Source organism: Hyla sarda, chromosome 2 (assembly GCF_029499605.1).
Source record: "Hyla sarda isolate aHylSar1 chromosome 2, aHylSar1.hap1, whole genome shotgun sequence".
Classification (NCBI taxonomy): Eukaryota; Metazoa; Chordata; class Amphibia; order Anura; family Hylidae; genus Hyla; species Hyla sarda.
The window spans coordinates 244406855-244427336 of record NC_079190.1 but is presented as its reverse complement, the minus strand read 5'-3'; the positions used below and the strand labels follow the sequence as shown (position 1 = coordinate 244427336).

General features: G+C 43.1%; 1 protein-coding gene across 1 annotated transcript; it reads left to right on the top strand.

Annotated features, from left to right (window-relative positions):
* The first annotated feature begins 317 nt into the window (after positions 1-317).
* Positions 318-19539, top strand: LOC130357428 (uroplakin-3b-like protein 1). Its single transcript, XM_056560121.1, has 6 exons — positions 318-378; positions 2968-3108; positions 5163-5382; positions 6579-6655; positions 10669-10798; positions 18933-19539. The coding sequence occupies exons 1-6, from the start codon at positions 318-320 to the stop codon at positions 19048-19050; spliced, it is 747 nt and encodes a 248-aa protein (XP_056416096.1). The 3' UTR covers positions 19051-19539.
* The last annotated feature ends 943 nt before the right edge of the window (positions 19540-20482 follow it).

Below are 20482 nucleotides of genomic sequence, written 5' to 3'. Positions count from 1 at the left end.
TATCTACTAATTTATGACTATCAGCACCAAATAATATTTCATAAAAGTAGAACTTAAACTCTAGTAACATTTGTATGCAAACAGGTCTAACACGTTTGTCACTTCGGTGATAAGCAGCGCATTACAACATCTAAAGAATGTTATTTCATAAATCAGTGTTATTTGCCTTAGGGGAGAACCGGGGATGTTGGGAAATGTCATAGGTCTTTGTGTACTTGCTGTATTTCTCACAAGAACGAATGTTACCAAGTGAACACATTCATAGAAAATTTACATTAACATCAGAGCCTCAGATGAAGACTTGAAGAAGTGAAGCAATGGATTTATATATTAAACTGGGTCTGCTTCTGGTTATGTCAATTGCTGTAGATGCATCAGGTAAGATGGACTTTTGGGAACTCCATTAATGTAGTAGCACATGCACAGTAACCTTGCGTAATGTCACAATTTTTCCAATTGCTTATGCAGAGAATTCACACTCCTTGAATGTTCCCTGTGTGTCTGTTTTCATATGTTGCTTTACAATAGCCTGTCTGCTCTTCTAAAGGCAAAAGTTAGGAATTAAAATTCCCAACAACCTTAAGGGTGGGGTCACACAATGCATTGTGTTGCATATTATCTGCAGCTGATTTTGCTAGCCATTGACTTCAATGGGTAGGCAAATACACCTACCCTTAAAAATAATTATTGAAATGCTTCTGTTAGTAATTCCCTCGTGCATCACAGATTTTACAATTTTTACATTTATCATACTGCTTAAACACCATTGAAAAGATACAGAAAATATATAGTATTACAAAATAATGTATATAGAACAACAAGTGCTGCAATGCCTTCTAAGATTTAGTGAGGGCAGTGGCACCTCTACTGATCAGACATTGATGCATATCTAGTTCTCTGTCTATAAATCTTGTAACTAAATCAGTAATTGTTTTTTTACCATTTTTTTTTTTCATCAACTGTTATCAGCAGCTCTTTCCAGAACACCAAAAACCAACAAATAAAGATATAATACATAATTAATTTTTTTTCTAATTTCTCACCAAAAAATTTACTTTACATAATATGTATTCCCAAACTAACACCATTGTAAAAACAAGCTCTCATATGGCTACATCAAAAGGAAAATAAAATGTTATGGCTCTTGAAATTAAGCATTCAAAAAAAAAAATAAAAAAAAAAGGTTCTGAATATCTACAGATGAACAGGTAAAATTTGCATGTAACTGTAGGGTAGGTCTCCAGAGTCAATTATACTGGCAGGCACTAGGCACCCCCGTCTACCATTGCACAGAAGATAAAGAAACTAAACATCTGTCACTGAAACTTTTGGACTAGATGGGGTTGGTCTTCCCAGTCATGTGATCATTCTACTCTATATTAATATAATTTTTTTTTTCAGAATGTATTTTGAAACACTAAAGTAAATGACAAGACAAACCAAAATAATATTTTCTGTAAACATGAAAATGTAGCTGCGCAAACAACTTTACAATATTTTGCCGAATGCTCAATTGTCAAGAGATCCAATAGAAAAGGTCACTTATTTGACAGAACTTTTTCCTGCAGTTTGTTGAGCTGACATTGTCACTGCCAACTTTTCCAACAATAGCCTATTTGCCTCACTTTGCTGTTGATGCATGGCCTAGGTTTCTTGCTGCTGCAGCCAATTTTCCCCATTTGTTTGCTGCTACTTTAGTGGGGCCTGGGTAAATGCTCGCTGCTGTTTCTAAGCCTTGACCATCATGTGTTCTATAAATCCCTTCATGATGCTTAAGTAGCTGGCTTAATCCAGGACATAAACGAGTAACTCTTGTACAAAGTACTTTTGATATACTTTGATATATTGATAAATATGTCTGTAAGGATAGGTTCACACGTAACGGATCCACAGCGTATTTTACGCTGCGGATCCACTGGTGACCCGACCCATAGTGTGCCTCCAGCTGTTGTCCTGCCCCACCCCCTGGCCTGCTCGGAGTTACAATCTGCCGCTCTGTGCAGCCACACAGGGGCCTGGGAGTCGCCGCGTACATGTGCAGCATACTCAGACATCGTGGCTGCTCCGCGATGTCTGAATACACTTCACATGCACGCACCGACTCACAGGCCCCTGTGTGGCTGCTCAGAATGGCGGATTGCCGCTGTGAGCAGGCCAGGGGGCGGAGCCGGCGGGAGGCTATGGCAACTGCTGAAGGCACACTATGGGTCAGGTGAGCGGCGGATCCTCAGCGTAATATACGCTGCGGAACTGTTACGTGTGACCCTACCCTAAAACTGCATTTTAGTTACCTGGATCCTAAGCACCATATGTGGGACATTAGCTCTGTAGAACCAGTCCAATAGTAGCAAAATAGCAGTCAGAGACAGGGACATGGAAGTAACGTTTAAACAGGGCTGCTCCTGTTTTTATTTTTCTGGAACAAAACAAACAGGGCCTTTAACTTTAGGTACAAACAAATGCAACATGAATCCAGCTTGTCCAGCTCTAACTACAAAATCTTCCCACTCTGTACAGGTGGCTTACTGGTAGTCTCCCAACAAAAGTCACCAAAAATGGGTTGATTACATAAGGCACAATGTTCCCTTTTTAGGCTGCCCACCTCAGGACTAAAACTTCTTCTTCATAGGTTCCATACAGCCTCACAGGGCAACTTAGTTAGACCTTTTGTAAGCCTAATATTAATTGGCCTCAGCACCTGTGCTGACTTAGGGCCTACCTGAAAATATGGCTTGGCCCAGGAAGTTGATGAAAGACAAACTTCTCCCTATTGCCTGTGACTGTGCATGTATGCCAAACAGCATGAGAGACTTTCTCTCCTATAAAAAAAAAAAAAAAAAAAACGCAAACCACTGGTTGTTCAGAAGGCACTGAATGTGTTCCAATCATTATTGCCAAATTCTGTATACCAGTCAATCGTATAATACAGATGATAGTAAATGATTGAAGACATTTTTTGTTTTTCAGATGTATCGGACTACATTCCACAGATTGCACAAAACATAACAACCAATATAACAGATAGAACATTTGTGCTGGTCCAACCAAACTGCATTTTTAATCAGTACACCACAACTAATGTGTGGGTGGTAATAGCACTGAATAAATGTAAGTACAATATTTTTTCTACAAGAATTTAAGTACTACTATACAGAACAAACAAAAAAGTAAATGGTCCAGGACACAGATGTCCTTAAAAGGGATTTTTCCTCTATTATAGTGTATAAAAAGGTAGCAACAACGTAGACAAGAATCTCATACAGATAAGGTTTGACGTGTTTCAACGCTGTATGAGATTCATGTGCAAGTTGTTGCTTCCTTTTTATATGCTCCAATAAAGGAAGATTCACTTTAAATAAACTCTTTAAATATGGTTCACAGTAACTCCTTCCCAGTCACAGGGAGGGCCAAAGTGACTTCCCTGTCAAGCTCACCACGCAAGCTTCTTCAATAATGAGTGATGGAGCAGAATGTTAGTGTAGCATGTGGTACAGTGTATAGCTTATTGAATGATTTGTAATGACGACTGAATGGTTGCCCAAGTTCTTTCAATAAACTTTCACCTACTCCTGCCCAGACCAGCTTGAAAGAGAATGTAGCAAGAATGACTGGATTGAAGTCCTTGTGTGTTTTGTTCAAAGTTCACACCTATTATTTTTTTTTATTTCCATAGTCCTTCCTAGTGCCAAAATATTAACCTTTTTGTTATTATGCAAATGAGGCTCAAAAGCCCAGGAGGTGTTCCTCAGCACATGTCCTCTTTATCTAATGGCTGTCAGTCAAATGAGGTAGACAGATGCATGCCGGCCAGTGGGAAGTGATAAAGAGGACATGAGTTGGACTAACTTGGGTGCTTGTTGTGCTGGGGAACACCCCCTAGGCTTTTGGCCTAATTTGCATAATAATAATAAAACAGCTTACATCGCGGTGTTGGAAAGGACTATGCATGTAGATAAAAAAAGGTATACCTGAAATCTTGATGACTATCCTAATCTAGAACAAAGTACTCAAGAAAACAAAAAATTGTTATGTGTAGGGAAAATGTCTAAATAAAACGTAACATTTAATAAATATCAAGATAAAATCCCCCAAAACTAGTGAATGTAGGTATAATTACCCATAACCTAAAAGTTGGTCTGTGTTCAAAGTTAGTTTTCAAAACAAGAGAAATGGTATACAGTTATAGCTATAGCAATAACCTTCTACTGTGTGTCAGAGCAAAGGATCCTAACCTCCTATTAATTAATAATCACAACAAGAAGGCAGGGTAATGATCGAACTTGATACACCACATGTACTGGACCAAAAGTTGATACCATTATAAAATTCATGTGTGGTGTAATATGATATACACAGATGGATATGCCCCATCAAATGTGTTGAAGACTGAACTGAACTGAAGGCTCAGCAATATACACCTGCAGTAAAAAAATTTGTTTTCCTGTGTACATGGTTCTGTTCTAATTTTCCAGAAAGATACCACTACATTTGCTGCAGGATTTATATGACTATTCCACTGCAATCTCTAGAGTCTCCCATCTGAATTGACTGCGGGTCAGCCATGCACATTGCTGCTCCATTCATTGTCTGTAGGAGTTGCAGGAGATAGCTGAGAACAGCACTCAGCTATTTCTCTTAGCACTCATAGACAATAAATGGAGCAGCAGTACAAATGCATCACTCTACTCAACTGTTTTGGCACCCTGTTCTTGAGATTACAAAAAATGGACCATCTGTGATTATACACAGCTTTCCTATGAGTGGTCAGACGACCTCTGTAAATTAATTCAGGACTATTTGAAGGACATGGTATTTTTTTAAACTGAAGCTCCAAATCTCCAAAACAGTATTATTATTATTTTCTAAGTAACAAGAAATTAGAATTGTCTTATTATTAGCGTTAAATTACGTATATGGCATGTGCTCTGTTTAACTACTTTTGTGTTTAGGATTTCTAGATTACCAAATTTAGGATTAAATGCTTTTTACTGTAATATGTTTATATATAAAAAGCTATTGTTCTGAGCTCGAATCTGATTGGTTGACCAATTCATCTGCTTTAACTGTGCAAAAGTTTGCATTGATTTTGATGAGTCTCCTAATTGTATGCACAGTTATCAGATATCTTACTAATCTCTCATTCTATGAATGTGTTGTTACAGCATTTTCTAACCTAAAAGATTCAGACTTTAGTACCCCTGTTCCATATTCTTCATTCAAAAATGGCCTTTATGATTACTACCATACCCTTCTTGTATCTGGTGGAAAATATCCATGTTCAACTGGTGATTCAGCCTCCAATAAAGTGATCCTCATTGGTTCTGAGACATGCAAAGACAATACGTTCTGCAATGGTGTATTAAGTAATAACCAAACCTACAGGTAGGAACAGTGTAAATCTGTTAAATACACTTATATTTACCTTACAAGTTGCATAAAGTTTGCTTTCTTTTTCAAGCTTTAGCATGCCCTATTTCTGATGTTGTGGGGTACTTATGTATCAGTAAGGCTTTGTTCTAACATCGTTTTTTGAGCCTCATTTTGAGATGTAAATGGCAAAAAAAAACTTCCGAGAGCAAAAAACAGCTGGAAAAGTTGCTTGTGAAGAGAAAACTGGTTGAAAATAATGCTCAAAAAATGGTGTGTTTACATAGCCTCATTCAAAATGTGTTATCCCATACTGGTTTAGAAAAAAAAATGCAACATATAAAAATGCAAATTTAGGCTATGTTCACACAATGTTTTTTCACACATATTACACATTTTTTGTAAAAATGCATCCACAAAATCATGGACAAATTGCGTCCATACACATTAAAGTAGTAGTCTACTGAAAAGAATCTTGTAGTCCATTGTGCCCGGGCTGAAAAAAAAAAAAAAAAACTTTAACTCACCTTCCTCTGTTCCCCCATAGCGCTGCTACAGCTGTTCTGTCCTCCAGTCCAGTCTTCTTCCTTCTTCCGTGTGCACGGATCGTCACACTGCACTCAGCCTATCACCGGCCTCAGAGATGTCCCGCCTCCGCCAGTGATAGGCTGAGCGCAGTGTGACACTCAGTGCACACAGAACAAGGAAGAAAACCAGAGCTAAGGACCAAACAGCTGTAGCGGTGCTACGGGGGAACAGAGGAAGGTGAGTTAAAGTCTGTTTTCTTTTCTTTCTTTCTTTTTTTTTTTGCAGCCTGGGCACAATGGACTGAAGATACTTTTAAGTAGACTACTCCTTTAATGTTAAAAATGCAAATGCACGTTCTCTGCAATTTTGTGGACGCATTTTTACAAATGAAAAATGGCTGAAAAAATACTGTGGATATAGTACCATGACTCCTGTTTTCTTTTTAAGACAGCTGCAGGATCTTTTCCTAGAAATGTCACTTTAAGCAAAATTCTAGTTGACTAAATTTTTATGCTTAACGCTTTGTGGGAATGTCCATATTTCCAGAGAAATGTAGTTCAACATTGAGTAAAGTGAATACTATCATCATCCTGATCTTTATACATCACGTTATTGTTTGCTTAAAAATGTACCAAAGTACTTTACAGTCCATATAATAACTGATATGTTTTCCTGCATTTCAGAGTGAAATTTATTCTGCTAAATAGCACTGGGATATTTGACAAAACACAATGGTCAAGTGAAATTATCCTACAAAAAGGTACAGGTATCATCATGGGTCAGAGGAAGGGGTATTTCATGGGCCGGGAAGGGGTTAAAAATCTTCTAATTTGCCGCCCCTGTGAAGGTGCCGCCTGGGTCCAATGGACCCAGTGGGACCCATTGTAGGATTGGCCCTGCATTGAATGAATATTAACCTAAATGGGTTGTCCACTTTGCCAGCCAAGTACGGAGATAACAGAGAGGGAACCTCTTACTGGGACTGACATCTATTAGACAGAGCAGAAAGCTGTTCCAAGGAGCATGGTAGTCGAAGGATAGAGCAAGATAAGCCAGGGGACAGGTATCTGGCAGTGGCTTATGCCGACTTCTCCCCTGAAATGGGACTGTGTATGTTTACTTTGTAGTCAGAAGAAATAACTGTTGACTAAAGGAATGTTTATCCTTTAGCTATGTAAACCCCTTCAGGCTTTGGGCAATTTTCCTTTTTGGCTTTTTGGTTTTTCCTCCTCACCTTTTAAGAGACATACCTCTGACATGTTATCTTGATTGTTTAGCTGGTTATGATTACAATGATACCCGATTTGTAAAGCTTCCGCCATGTTTTACCATGTTAGCAAAATGTCTAACTTTTTAGAAAAAAAATATATATTATTTAATTTGCTTTTTTTCTGACCCCTATAGCTATTTTTCCGTTAACAAAAGTGTATGAGTGCTAATTTTTTTTTTTTGCACTATATTCAGCAGTTTTTATTGGTACCAGGTTTGCATTTATCAGACTTTTTGACTACTTTGAATAAAATTTTTGATGGGCTTTGATGTGATCAAAAAAAGCAATTCTGATGTTTAATATTTATTCATTTACATAATTCCCCAAGCAGGATCAATTATATTGTAGTTTAATAGCCTGGACCATTCCACGTGCAGCAATACCAATTTTGTTTATTATTTTATTTTTTATATAGAAAATGGTAAAGGTAGTGATTTAAACTTTTAGTATGAAAGGGGTTAATTTATATTTATATAGCCGGACCACTGAAATAAGCTGAGGACTGCTGGGTATGGAGCAGGCTCCAGTCCTGTGTCTGGAAGGGGTTAAGGATGCATATACACCAAGAATAGAAGAGTATTGAAGATTTGGTATGTTTTAGAGTGCTTAGTTTTGCTGGCAGAAGAGTGCGCTCAGAGAAAAAGGTGCATGTATGCTTTCTGGATTACTGGCATTATTATTAAAGGGGTATTCCAGGAAAAAGCTTTCTTATATATATCAACTGGCTCCAGAAAGTTAAACAGATTTGTAAATTACTTCTATTAAAAAAAATCTTAATCCTTTCAGTACTTATGAGCTTCTGAAGTTAAGGTTGTTCTTTTCTGTCTAAGTGCTCTCTGATGACACCTGTCTCGGGAAACGCCCATTTTAGAAGAGGTTTGCTATGGGGATTTGTTTCTAAACTGGGCGTTTCCCGAGACAGGTGTCATCAGAGAGGACTTAGACAGAAAAGAACAACCTTAACTTCAGAAGCTCATAAGTACTGAAAGGATTAAGATTTTTTAATAGAAGTAATTTACAAATCTGTTTAACTTTCTCGAGCCAGTTGATATATATATATATATATATATATATATATATATATATATATATATATAAAAAGGTTTTCCAAGAATACCCCTGTAAGGTGCTTCCGGCTTGTGGCCCACACAAGCAGCCCAACCTTAGACAAGAAGGTGCCAAAGGTGTGGGTAGGTTTCAGCATAGGCCTTTTTCTCATCTGTGCCAGAGGATCTGTTTAGCGTCTTTGTCAGAGATTCAGTTTGGGGTCAGAAACCTGAGCCCGGCTGATTCCACAGACTTCAATGGGGTCAATCGGGTTTCTGACTATTGTCTGTTTATTTAGAAGGATTTAACCCAACAAAAAATTTGTGCTTGCCGTATTTATTTTTCTGGTCAGATCCTGAAAATGAATGGATTCTGAATGGAGCTCCAATGCTGTTATAACCTTAGCCATACTAAGCAATGTTATAGATTTTGCACTATTAGAGCCTGGGTAGAATAGGATGAATAGAGTAAGATTTGGTGCAGAATAAATTTATGTATCATCAGAACTTAATAAAGATTTTTCAAATCAAGAAAGGTACAACAAGGTACAATAAGAAAGTACAGTGAAGGTGTAGTCTTGGAGGACCAAGGAAAACTAGTACCCATAACAGAATCCATTATGATCAAAAAGAAGACCCCTAAATGGTCACCAAAAGGATGGGGAACAAAATGTTAGACAGCGGGGATCCGTAACCTGAAAGGGGTACTCTCCAAACGATAGGGGATAAGATGTTAGATTGCGGGGGTCCTGCCACTGGGGACCCCAGCGATCTCCGGGCCGGCAGCTGTGGCGTCCGGTACATGGAAGCTTGCAGCTTCCGCATTCGGGATGTCACGCCACACCCCCTCCATTCATGTCTATGGGAGGGGGCGTGACAACTAGTACATAACCGTCACACCTCTTCCCATAGACTCGAATGGAGGGGGCGGGGCGGCCTGCATCTCCAGTCATCAGGCACAGAGCGGAGTTCGCTCCATGACCCGAATGACAGGGGTGCCGGCCTGGAGATCGCGGGGGTCCCCAGTGGCAGGACCCCTGCAATCTAACATCTTATCCCTTATCGTTTGGAGATTACCCCTTTCAGGTTACAGAGGGACCTACGGGTATAGAACAATAGTTATATTACATATGGGTACAGAATTGTGGTGTCCCATTACAGCAGTTCCAGCTGCTACCCATTAGACTCCTCAGATGGCTGGGTTACTACAGGTTTGCTGAACATATGTTTTATGTACCTCATGTACTTGAGAACTTTCCAAAATGCATGTCTTTGCATTTACTTTATATTTATCTGCAGAAGTCATTTTCACATACAATATTTTAAAATACAAGAGGCACAGGAGGCAGTTAAAGCGCAACTGTCATGGAAATTATACCCCCCAGACTAATAACATGATAGTATAGATGATGATACGTGTAATGCAGCTGTACTTTTGGCTGCTGTTTATCACTCTTTATCAGCAGGAAAATAGTTTTATCGTGGGGTCAGCAACAGTCGGATAGGCGTGGCTGGGGATCAAAATGCCCCACCTCCCCCCTGTAAGTGAGCGCTGGGACCACTGTGTGATTGACACACAGGTCCCCACCACCCAATGTCCATGATGTGCGGGCTGGCGTGACTCCACTGAGGCTATACATATAATGTGCACCTTTATCTTATATGAAATACAATGCCCGTACTCCTTTCTTCTCATGGTGCCGGAGACGCGCTGCTTCTGCTTTCACTACAGGGAGAGAGCTCGCTCGCGTTGCCTGCCGCCAGCTCAGTGCGCCTGCGCAGTGCTAGAGGCAGGGAGCGAGCTCACTGTCTATAGTGAAAGCAGAAGCAGCGCGTCCCCGGCACCATGAGAAGAAAGAAGAGGAGTATGGTCACTGTATATCATATATCATAAAGGTGCACATTATGGGGGAGATTTATCAAAACCTGTCCAGAGGAAAAGTTGCCCAGTTGCCCATAGCAACCAATCAGATCACTTCTTTCATTATTAACAAGGCATCTGCAAAATGAAAGAAGCGATCTGATTGGTTGCTACGGGCAACTGGGCAACTTTTCCTTTGCACAGGTTTTAATAAAGCTCCCCCTATATGTATAGGCTCAGTGGAGGCCCGCATATCATGGACATCGGGGGTGGGGACCTGTGTGTCAATCACACAGTGGTCCAGCGCTCACTTACAGGGGATAGGCGTGGCGGAGGTGGGGCATTACGATCCCCAGCCACGCCTATCTGACAGTTGCTGACCCCACGATAAAACTATTTTCCTGCTGATAAAGAGTGATAAACAGCAGCCAAAAGAACAGCTGCATTACACGTATCATCATCTATACTATCATGTTATTAGTCTGGGGGGTATCATTTCCATGACAGTTGCGCTTTAACCTTTTCTAATATTACTTATATATATTGTATATTTGCCAAAACTTTGCTGCTCCTAACATAATCCATCTTTCCAACAGACAAGTCACTTCTAGGGCTCAATGTTCTGCCTTCAGGTAGAAGTGGGGGAATGATTGTCCTAACTTCCATTCTCAGCGTCTTACTGGCTATTTTGCTGGTTTCTGTCATTGCTGCACTAGCTTTGGGAAGGTAAGAGTTTTGAAAAAGTTTAAGTTCATGTTATTAAGCTTAAAGGGGTATTCCAGGCAAAACCTTTTCTTATATATATCAACTGGCTCCGAAAAGTTAAACAGATTTGTAAATTACTTCTATTAAAAAATCTTAATCCTTCCAATAGTTATTAGCTTCTGAAGTTTTCTGTCTAACTGCTCAATGATGATGTCACGTCCCGGGAGCTGTGCATGATGGGAGAATATCCCCATAGGAACTGCACAGCTCCCGGGACGTGAGTCATCAGAGAGCAGTTAGACAGAAAACAACAACTCAACTTATAACTATTGGAAGGATTAAGATTTTTTAATAGAAGTAATTTACAAATCTGTTTAACTTTCCGGAGCCAGTTGATATATAAAAAAAAGTTTTGGCCTCGAATACCCCTTTAAAGAAGTACTACAACATCATGTAAAAAAAATAAAATAAACATACTGCAAAAGCTTATAGCATTACCTTTCTTACTCAACTCTATTTGTGTTGTTGCTCTGTAAATTATCACTGTACTTCCTGGTTGAGCAGTTGCTCAGTACTGCAATTCCCAGAATGCATTGCCTTATCTCAGTTGTTCATCACAGCCCTCCACCCCCAATCAAGCCAACCACCTACTCCCTTACCACAGCACGTCAACCAGTTTCCCACCCAGTGGTGCTGCAGAACAGTCTGCAGTAGCTGCTCTATTAATTCTCTGTCTGCTACTCTGCTTGTGGCATTGTTCAGCACGAGGCAGCATGCTGTAAACAAACAACAGTCTCCCCTAAATGTCCCAATAAAGATATGTATATCTATCTATCTATATATATATATATATATATATATATATATATATGATGTAGGCGATAGGGGCTGGTCAAAGGTAGCAACATCACAAATGGGGCAGGGCTTTAACTCCAAGACAAGATCCTGCTACTCTTCCTGAGCTTGGCTCAATCATAGACACTAATAGAAAATGAGTGCCACCTAGGGTCTAAGCCAGGGGTCTCAAACTGGTGGCCCTGCAGATGTTGCAAAACTTCAACTCCGACAGCTGATAACTGCAGAAAATGGCTGTCTGTGCATGTCCATGCTGGGAGTTGAAGTTTTTCAACATCTGGAGGGCCACCAGTTTGAGACCCTGTTCTAAACTATAAAAGAAAACATATTATGGAAAGTCAATATATATTTGCACTCCTTAATCTTCTATTTCTGCTTCCCCAGGTATATGCACATTAGTAGGGGATTTTCTTGAATGTTCCTAATTTCTATAGAACTGCTTATGCGAAATATGAGCAGAAATGGCAATGGCAAAGTGGGTAAAAAAAAGGAAAAATAATACTGTCAGGATTCGGCAGGCTGGTGGTGGATCCTCTGTGTCAGTGAGGGATTGGCGTGGACCGTACCGGTGGACTGGTTCTAAGTTGCTACTGGTATTCACCAGAGCCCGCCGCAAAGCGGGATGGTCTTGCTGCGGCGGTAGCAACCAGGTCGTGTCCACCGGTAGCGGCTCAACCTCACTGACTGCTGAGACTGGCGCGGTACAGAAGGACAAGGCAAGAGCAAGGTCGGACGTAGCAGAAGGTCAAGGCAGGCAGCAAGGGTCGTAGTCAGGGGCAACAGCAGAAGGTCTGGAACACAGGCTTGGAACATACACAAAACGCTTTCACTGGCACAAGGCAACAAGATCCGGCGATGCTAGGAAGGGGAAGTGGGTTTTTTAAAATGAGGACACAGGTGTGAGCACAGATTGGGCCAGGCACCAATCAATGGCGCACTGGCCCTTTAAATCTCAGAGAGCCGGCACGCGCGCGCCCTAGGGAGCGGGGCCGCGCGCGCCGGGACTGAGCCGATGGAGGACGGGACAGGTGAGGGGATTGGGATGCGAGCCGCGGGTCGCATCCCCTCCGGTGACAGTAGTGCAGCGCTCCCGGTCAGCGGATCTGACCGGGGCGCTGCACGGAGGTGAACACCGCGAGTGCTCCGGGGAGGAGCAGGGACCCGGGTGCTCGCCGTAACAGTATCCCCCCTTAGGTCTCCCCCTCTTTTTATCTGCTTGTCCCTTCAAACAAGATGAGGCCAGTGGGAGCAACTCTTGAGTCTCCTTCCAGATAACGGAGAAGTCCTGGGTTACTTCATCTACGGCAGGAACTCCAGAAGAAGTGGGAATGGGGAGGGGGGGCAAAGGGTGAAGCTTGCCACGGGGCAAAGTGGTACCAGGAAGGAGGCTATGAGGAGGTAAGATCTCTGCTTGCTTTTTGCAGAAAAGATCAGAAAAGCCCTGGTAAGCCTTGGGAGGGCCCGGTAAAGGTGGAACCTCAGGGGTTAGACAAGTGGGAGCAGATGTGAGGCATCGTTTGTGACAAGAAGGACCGCAATTTTTTATCTCCCCGGTGGTCCAGTCGAGGGTGGGAGCATGACGTTGGAGCCACGGCAGGCCGAGAAGAACTTCAGAGGTGCAGTTAGGCAGAACGAAAAATTAAATTTTTTCATGGTGAAGTCCAATGCTCATGGGCAGGGGTTCAGTGCGGTAGCGCACAGTGCAGTCCAATTTTTCTCCGTTAACAGAAGAGATAGAGAGCGGTTTGACGAGACGGGTTACTGGGATGCTGAACCTATTAACAAAAGAGGCCAAAAATAAAATTTCCTGCAGAACCAGAGTCCAAGAAGGCCACAGCTGAGAAGGAGGAGTTGGCGGAAGGAGAAATCCGCACAGGCACAGTAAGATTTGGCAGCGGCACCTCAGCGGGATCCATGGCCGGATCTACTGTCAGGATTCGGCAGGCTGGTGGCGGATCCTCTGTGTCAGTGAGGGATTGGCGTGGACTGTACCGGTGGACCGGTTCTAAGTTGCTACTGGTATTCACCAGAGCCTGCCGCAAAGCGGGATGGTCTTGCTGCGGCGGTAGCAACCAGGTCGTGTCCACCTGTAGCGGCTCAACCTCACTGACTGCTGAGACTGGCGCGGTACAGAAGGACAAGGCAAGAGCAAGGTCGGACGTAGCAGAAGGTCAAGGCAGCAAGGGTCGTAGTCAGGGGCAACAGCAGAAGGTCTGGAACACAGGCTTGGAACATACACGAAACGCTTTCACTGGCACAAGGCAACAAGATCCGGCAATGCTAGGAAGGGGAAGTGGGTTTTTTAAAATGAGGACACAGGTATGAGTACTGATTGGGCCAGGCGCCAATCAATGGCGCACTGGCCCTTTAAATCTCAGAGAGCCGGCGCGCGCGCGCCGGGACTGAGCCGACGGCGGACGGGACAGGTGAGGGGATTGGGATGCGAGCCGGTGACAGTAGTGCAGCGCTCCCGGTCAGCGGATCTGACCGGGGCGCTGCACGGAGGTGAACGCCGCGAGCGCTCCGGGGAGGAGCAGGGACCCGGAGCGCTCGGCGTAACAAATACTAGAAGTAATCGACTTGCACAATGGTTAAAGTGTACCTGAAATTTGCAAAAACTTTCTATATAATGTACATAATAACATTATATGTATATTTGTCATATACATTGAACAAAATACCGGAAGTGTGGGCAGGGCTCTGTGCAGACACCTGGCTCCTGCTGTGTGAGGCGGGGTGTGTAACAGAGCCTCACTGCACAGAGCCCTGCTTGTCCTGAGTGCACAGAGCCCTGCTTTTCCTCAGTGCACGGAGCCCTGCTTGTCCTCAGTGCACAGAGCTCTGCTTGACCTCAGTGTACAGAGCCCTGCTTGTCCTCACTGAACATAGCCCTGCTTGTCCTCAGTGCATAGAGCCCTGTTTGTCCTCAGTGTACAGAGCCCTGCTTGTCCTAAGTGCACAAAGCCCTGCTTGTAATCAGTGCACAGAGCATTGCTTGTCCTCACTGCACAGAACCCTGCTTGTCCTCAGAGTACAGAGCCCTGCTTGTCCTCAGTGTACAGAGCCCTGCTTGTCCTCACTGCACAGAACCCTGCTTGTCCTCACAGAACCCTGCTTCTCTTCAGTGTACAGAGCCCTGCTTGTCTTCAGTGTACAGAGCCCTGCTTGTCCTCAGTGAACAGAGCCCTGCTTTTCCTCACTGCACAGAGCCCTGCTTGTCCACACATCAGAGAGCCCTGCCTGTCCTAATTGTACAGAGCCCTGCCTGCCCTCACTGCACAAAGCCCTGCTTGTCCTCAGTGTACAGAGCCCTGTTTGTCCTCACTGCACAGAGCCCTGCTTGTCCTCAGTGTACAGAGCCTTACTTGACCTCACTGCACAGAGCACTGCTTGTCCTCACTGCACAGAAGCCTGCTTGTCCTCAGTGTACAGAGCCCTGCTTGTCCTCACTGTACAGAGCCCTGCTTGTCCTCAGTGTACAGAGCCCTGCATGTCCTCACTGCACAAAGCCCTGCTTGTCCTCAGTGTACAGAGCCCTGCTTGTCCTCACTGCACAGAGCCCTGCTTGTCCTCAGTGTACAGAGCCCTGCTTGTCCTCAGTGTACAGAGCCCTGCTTGTCCTCACTACACAGAGCCCTGCTTGTCCTCAGTGCACAAAGCCCTGCTTGTCCTCACTGCACAGAACCCTGCTTGTCCTGCTTTTACAGAGCCCTGCTTGTCCTCACTGCACAAAGCCCTGCTTGTCATTAGTGTACAGAGCCCTGTTTGTCCTCACTGCACAGAGCCCTGCTTGTCCTCAGTGTACAGAGCCCTGCTTGTCCTCACTGCACAGAGCCCTGCTTGTCCTCAGTGTCGCTACGATCCCAGAGCGGAGTAGCCTAGGCCAGGGCCTTCCCAGACAAGTGACTGATCACAAAGGCCACCATAGCACGCTCCGTAGGAAAGTGATCCGCCATGAGCTCCAGGTGCAAGGAGCACTGCATCACAAAGCCTCTACATTGCTTAGAATCTCTGTCAAACTTCGTGGGAAGGGGAAGACGAAGCTTTGTAGTGGAAGGAACTGCAGGGCCCGGAGGAGACTGCTTCTGCATAGATAGAAGTAGCTGCGCCATGGTGGACAGTTGATTTAATTGCTGCGCCTGCTGGGCCAACTGCTGCGATTGACGGACCACTTCGGAGGAGAGATGCGAATCCTCAGACAGGGGTACCTCAGCGGGATCCATGGCCGGATCTTACTGTAAGACTCACCACAGACGGCAGGTACCCAGGGAGTAGTAGATCCGTAAAACCATGGTAATCTGGAACAGGAGATGTAGTAGATCCACTGGACCTGTGTGGGAGATGACGAGGGCCGTGCCATGGAGCGGAGTCTAAGGTGCCGCTGGCTTTCACCAGAGCCCGCCGCAAGGCGGGTTGGGCTTGCTGCGGTAGGCGACACCCAGGTTGCTACCCCTGGCACAACTCGACCACACAGGCATGGTACCAAAGGAACAGGCAGGACATAGTCAGGCAGACTAGAGGTCAGGGTAGGCAGCACAGGAGTGTAGTCAGAAGGGTAGCAGGAGGTCAAAAGGCTGGCGGCTAGAACACGGTCGGGTCACGGAATGCAAAAAGCCTGGTACACGCCAAGGAATAACGGGAAACTGCTTTCTCTAAGGCGCAAGGCAAACAAAGATCCGGCAGGAGTGCTAGGGAGGAGCGAAAACTTATAAAAAAGGTGCAAATACTAATTACAGGGGGCACTGGCCCTTTAAATTTCAAAGCTCCGGCGTGCGCGCACTAGAAGGCGGGGACACACGCGTCGGAGCAGAGGGACAGAGGCCGGGGATGGAGGTGAGTGACGGGCTGGGACTCGCATGCGGGCGCATCCCGCAATGCAAATCCCAGCCCTGCCGGGAGCTGAGACACGGGAGAAGAAGCGCTCACGGCCGGTATGTCCGGCCGGAGCCCCGCTTGTTACATATATATATATATATATATATATATATATATATAGTATATATATGGCATCTTCTCTTCTGGGAAGTGTAAACACAGTTTATTGGGTAATGGCTCAATACAACAACTATGCAACAGACAACTCTGGAACTCAGAAGACTATTCTTGGAGAGATAGTGTATCAGTTCTTCATCTCTCTAGGTGGTATTACACAAATGCAGGAAAATTGGAGGTGTCCGGCTTCACAGCAAAACTGTTAAAATTCAAGCTTTATTGAGGTCCATTAAAACATGGATGTGCAGGGTAAAAACAAGCGCGCCGAAGCGTTTCGGACCCAGGATGGGTCCTTATTCATGGCAGGTAACAAACAGAACTGTGCTGGTTTATATAGTGTACCTGAAGTGGTATAGTGTTTGGATCCTCCCATTCACACGGGCCGGCGTGTGACGGGCACATCCGGTGGATGTCAGGTGAGCGTAACGACAGAAAGAGCGAGCTACATGGAAAACCTGTATTGGATCAACACATGGGTAAGGAGATATTAACAAATATTGCAGTGTCAGTGCTGCACCAGGTGTGAACTTGTGTCTGTAATAGAAATGTGTTTTTATAAGTAAATAGACATAATGCATATTATGCATACTAAGATGCAATAAACGTGTGGTAGTAATGTGATCCCGAAGAGTATATGTTACTCAAAGGGCTACAAGAGTACTACATATCGAAGGAAAAATTATACAGAAGAATTATAAGAAAATATGTACAACAACATGTAAAGTTGTGGATGTACAAGTGACCACTGGGAATCGGCTATACATTAATATTAAAACCACGTGAAGTCAAAGAGACCAACTCAAATGAGCAAATGGTCACCGTAAATGCAAGAAAATTACCACGAGTAGTATACAATCACTATGGTGGTACTAAATATGGATAATACCTGTAGGAAAAATCATATTCGCATGAAGGGAATATCTATGATTAGCAAGGTGACCTATTTAACAACAAATGCTATAAATGTCAGAGAGCCTACAGTCCAAAATATTAGATGGGAGTCAGAGAGAGAAAAATAATAATAGATATTCCCTTCATGCGAATATGATTTTTCCTACAGGTATCATCCATATTTAGTACCACCATAGTGATTGTATACTACTCGTGGTAATTTTCTTGCATTTACGGTTTATGACCATTTGCTCATTTGAGTTGGTCTCTTTGACTTCACGTGGCTTTAATATTAATGTATAGCCAATTCCCAGTGGTCATTTGTACACTCACAACTTTACATGTTGTTGTACATATTTTCTTATAATTCTTCTGTATAATTTTTCCTTCGATATGTAGTACTCTTGTAGCCCTTTGAGTAACATATACTCTTCTGGATCACATTACTACCACACGTTTATTGCATCTTAGTACGCATAATATGCATTATGTCTATTTACTTATAAAAACACATTTCTATTACAGACACAAGTTCACACCTGGTGCAGCACTGACACTGCGATATTTGTTAATATCTCCTTACCCATGTGTTGATCCAATACAGGTTTTCCACATAGCTCACTCTTTCTGTAGTTACGCTCACCTGACATCCACTGGATCTGCCCGTCACACGCCGGCCCGTGTGGATGGGAGGATCCAAACACTATACCACTTCAGGTACACTATATAAGCCAGCACAGTTCTGTTTGTTACCTGCCATGAATAAGAACCCATCCTGGGTCCGAAATGCGTCGGCGCGCTTGTTTTTACCCTGCACATCCATGTTTTAATGGACCTCAATAAAGCTTGAATTTTAACAATTTTGCTGTGAAGCTGGATACCTCCAATTTTCCTGCATGATGTTCTACGGGCAGGCGGCCCGCTCCTCCGAACTCCAGCGCTCCTAATTACTTTGGCGTCTCCCGCACATGGACTCTATTGGGCTAGGTGGTGAGTGAGTTGAGGGGCTTTTTTCAATTTTCTTCATAATACAAAGCCCATGGTGTATTTAAATAGTGAATTATGTTTACCCCTAAATATACAAAATTACCATGTCACATGGCAGAATTTCCAAATAGAGAAATTGTTTCCAATGGGATTCTGTGCCCTACATCATTTCTAATTTCAGACCCCGACAAAAGAACGAACATGTTTGTACTTTCACCAGAATCTGCTGGATGGAGCATTTCCGAGCGGTCCTAGCAGGCTTCCAATTAATATTGGAAGCCTGCTGATGCTTATGGAATATCAGAGCGGATTTTCTGCAGTTGGAAATTCTGCCATGTGAATGGGCCCTGAGAGTTCAATTTCAATATACAGTTACTTCCTATTAATTATACCTTTTGACCATTTGTTCCTATGTTTCTTATGTTTGCAGCCGGGATATCTGCTGGAAACGGTCAGTGTACAATGAAAAGAGTGTATCCAGCAAAATGGATTTTATGACTCATTCCACATACAGATCACGATATGACCATATGTATTTAGTATCTTGAAAAGAAAAAGTAAAAAAACATGTATATACTTCTTTGACATCAAATACTTCCATCAATACTGTCCAGAAAATCTTGCACAGTTAAAAAAAAAAGGGGGTTCTGTTGTTTTCTGCTTTTTCTTCGTCATTTTCCCATTTTTGGGGTCAACTTCTCTGCTGCTTGATGAAAGATACATATTTAATTACTTTATTTTTATTTCTATAAATTGATATTACAAAATGGGTAAGCATGATATATTCAATTAACACTACTCCTATTTTAAAAAAAATTACGGTATGTTAAACTAAGTAATGTAATCAATATAAATTTCTTAGGAGGCCATGATTAGTGGGGTGGGCTGATTAGATTGAATCTGACATACATAGTGTTCTATATATCTCTGTTTGCTTAAGAACATTTCTCTGTAAAATCAAAAATATTAGTCCCTATAGATGTCATGTGCTGTAGTTAAAGTTCTGTTCATCTACCTGTAAATTATATCTGTTTTTGGAAAAGCTAGTTCACAATCAATAGGCCCCAAAGCCAGGGGTGTACATAGAGTACTTTGGTACCTTCAGTCTAGGGCAGTGATGGCGAACCTTTTTGAGCCCGAGTGCCCAAACCATAATGCATGCCAACTTTTTTTCCCTCAAAGTGCCAGCACAGCAATTAAATCAGAATACTGAGGTTTAAGTTTAGAAAAAACAACTTAGGTAGGCAGTATGTTCCCCCACATTAGGTTGCAGCTCCCCCACATAAGGTTGTAGTTCCCCCACATTAGGTAGGCAGTATGTTCCCCAACATTAGGTTGGCAGTATAGTTCCCCCACATTAGGTTGTAGTTCCCCCACATTAGGTAGGCAGTATATTCCCCCACATTAGGTAGGCAGTATATTCCCCCCACATTAGGTTGGCAGTATAGTTCTCCCACATTAGGTTGTAATTCCCCCACATTAGGTTGGCATTATGTTCCCCCACATTAGGTTGTAGTTCCCAGGGCCGGCCTTAGGCTTCTTTCACACTATGAAGTTTACCCGTTATTAAACGTCTGTTTTCTGTGTAAGAAACCCGGTGCGATCAATCCCTCAGCCCCTGTACTACAACCCCCATCATGGAACAGACTCTGTTCCATGATGGGGGTAGTAGTACAAACACTAATGTAGCCTCCCCAGCCACCAGCAGACTCCTGCAGCTAGGGAATTACTACTCCCATCATGGAAACATGTCTGTTCCATGATGGGAGTAGTAGTAGTCCCTCAGCACTGTAGGAGTCTGCTGAGGTCACCTCTTCTGAGCATACTCAGTAAAAATAACATCCGTTATAATAACGGGCATTAACGGGTGTATTTACTAACGTCCAATGGCCATAGACTTCAATGTTAAAAATAACGTCCGTTAACTTCCATTTGTCATGAGGTGCTATAACGGGTGATAATGGGTAAACGAAAAAACCC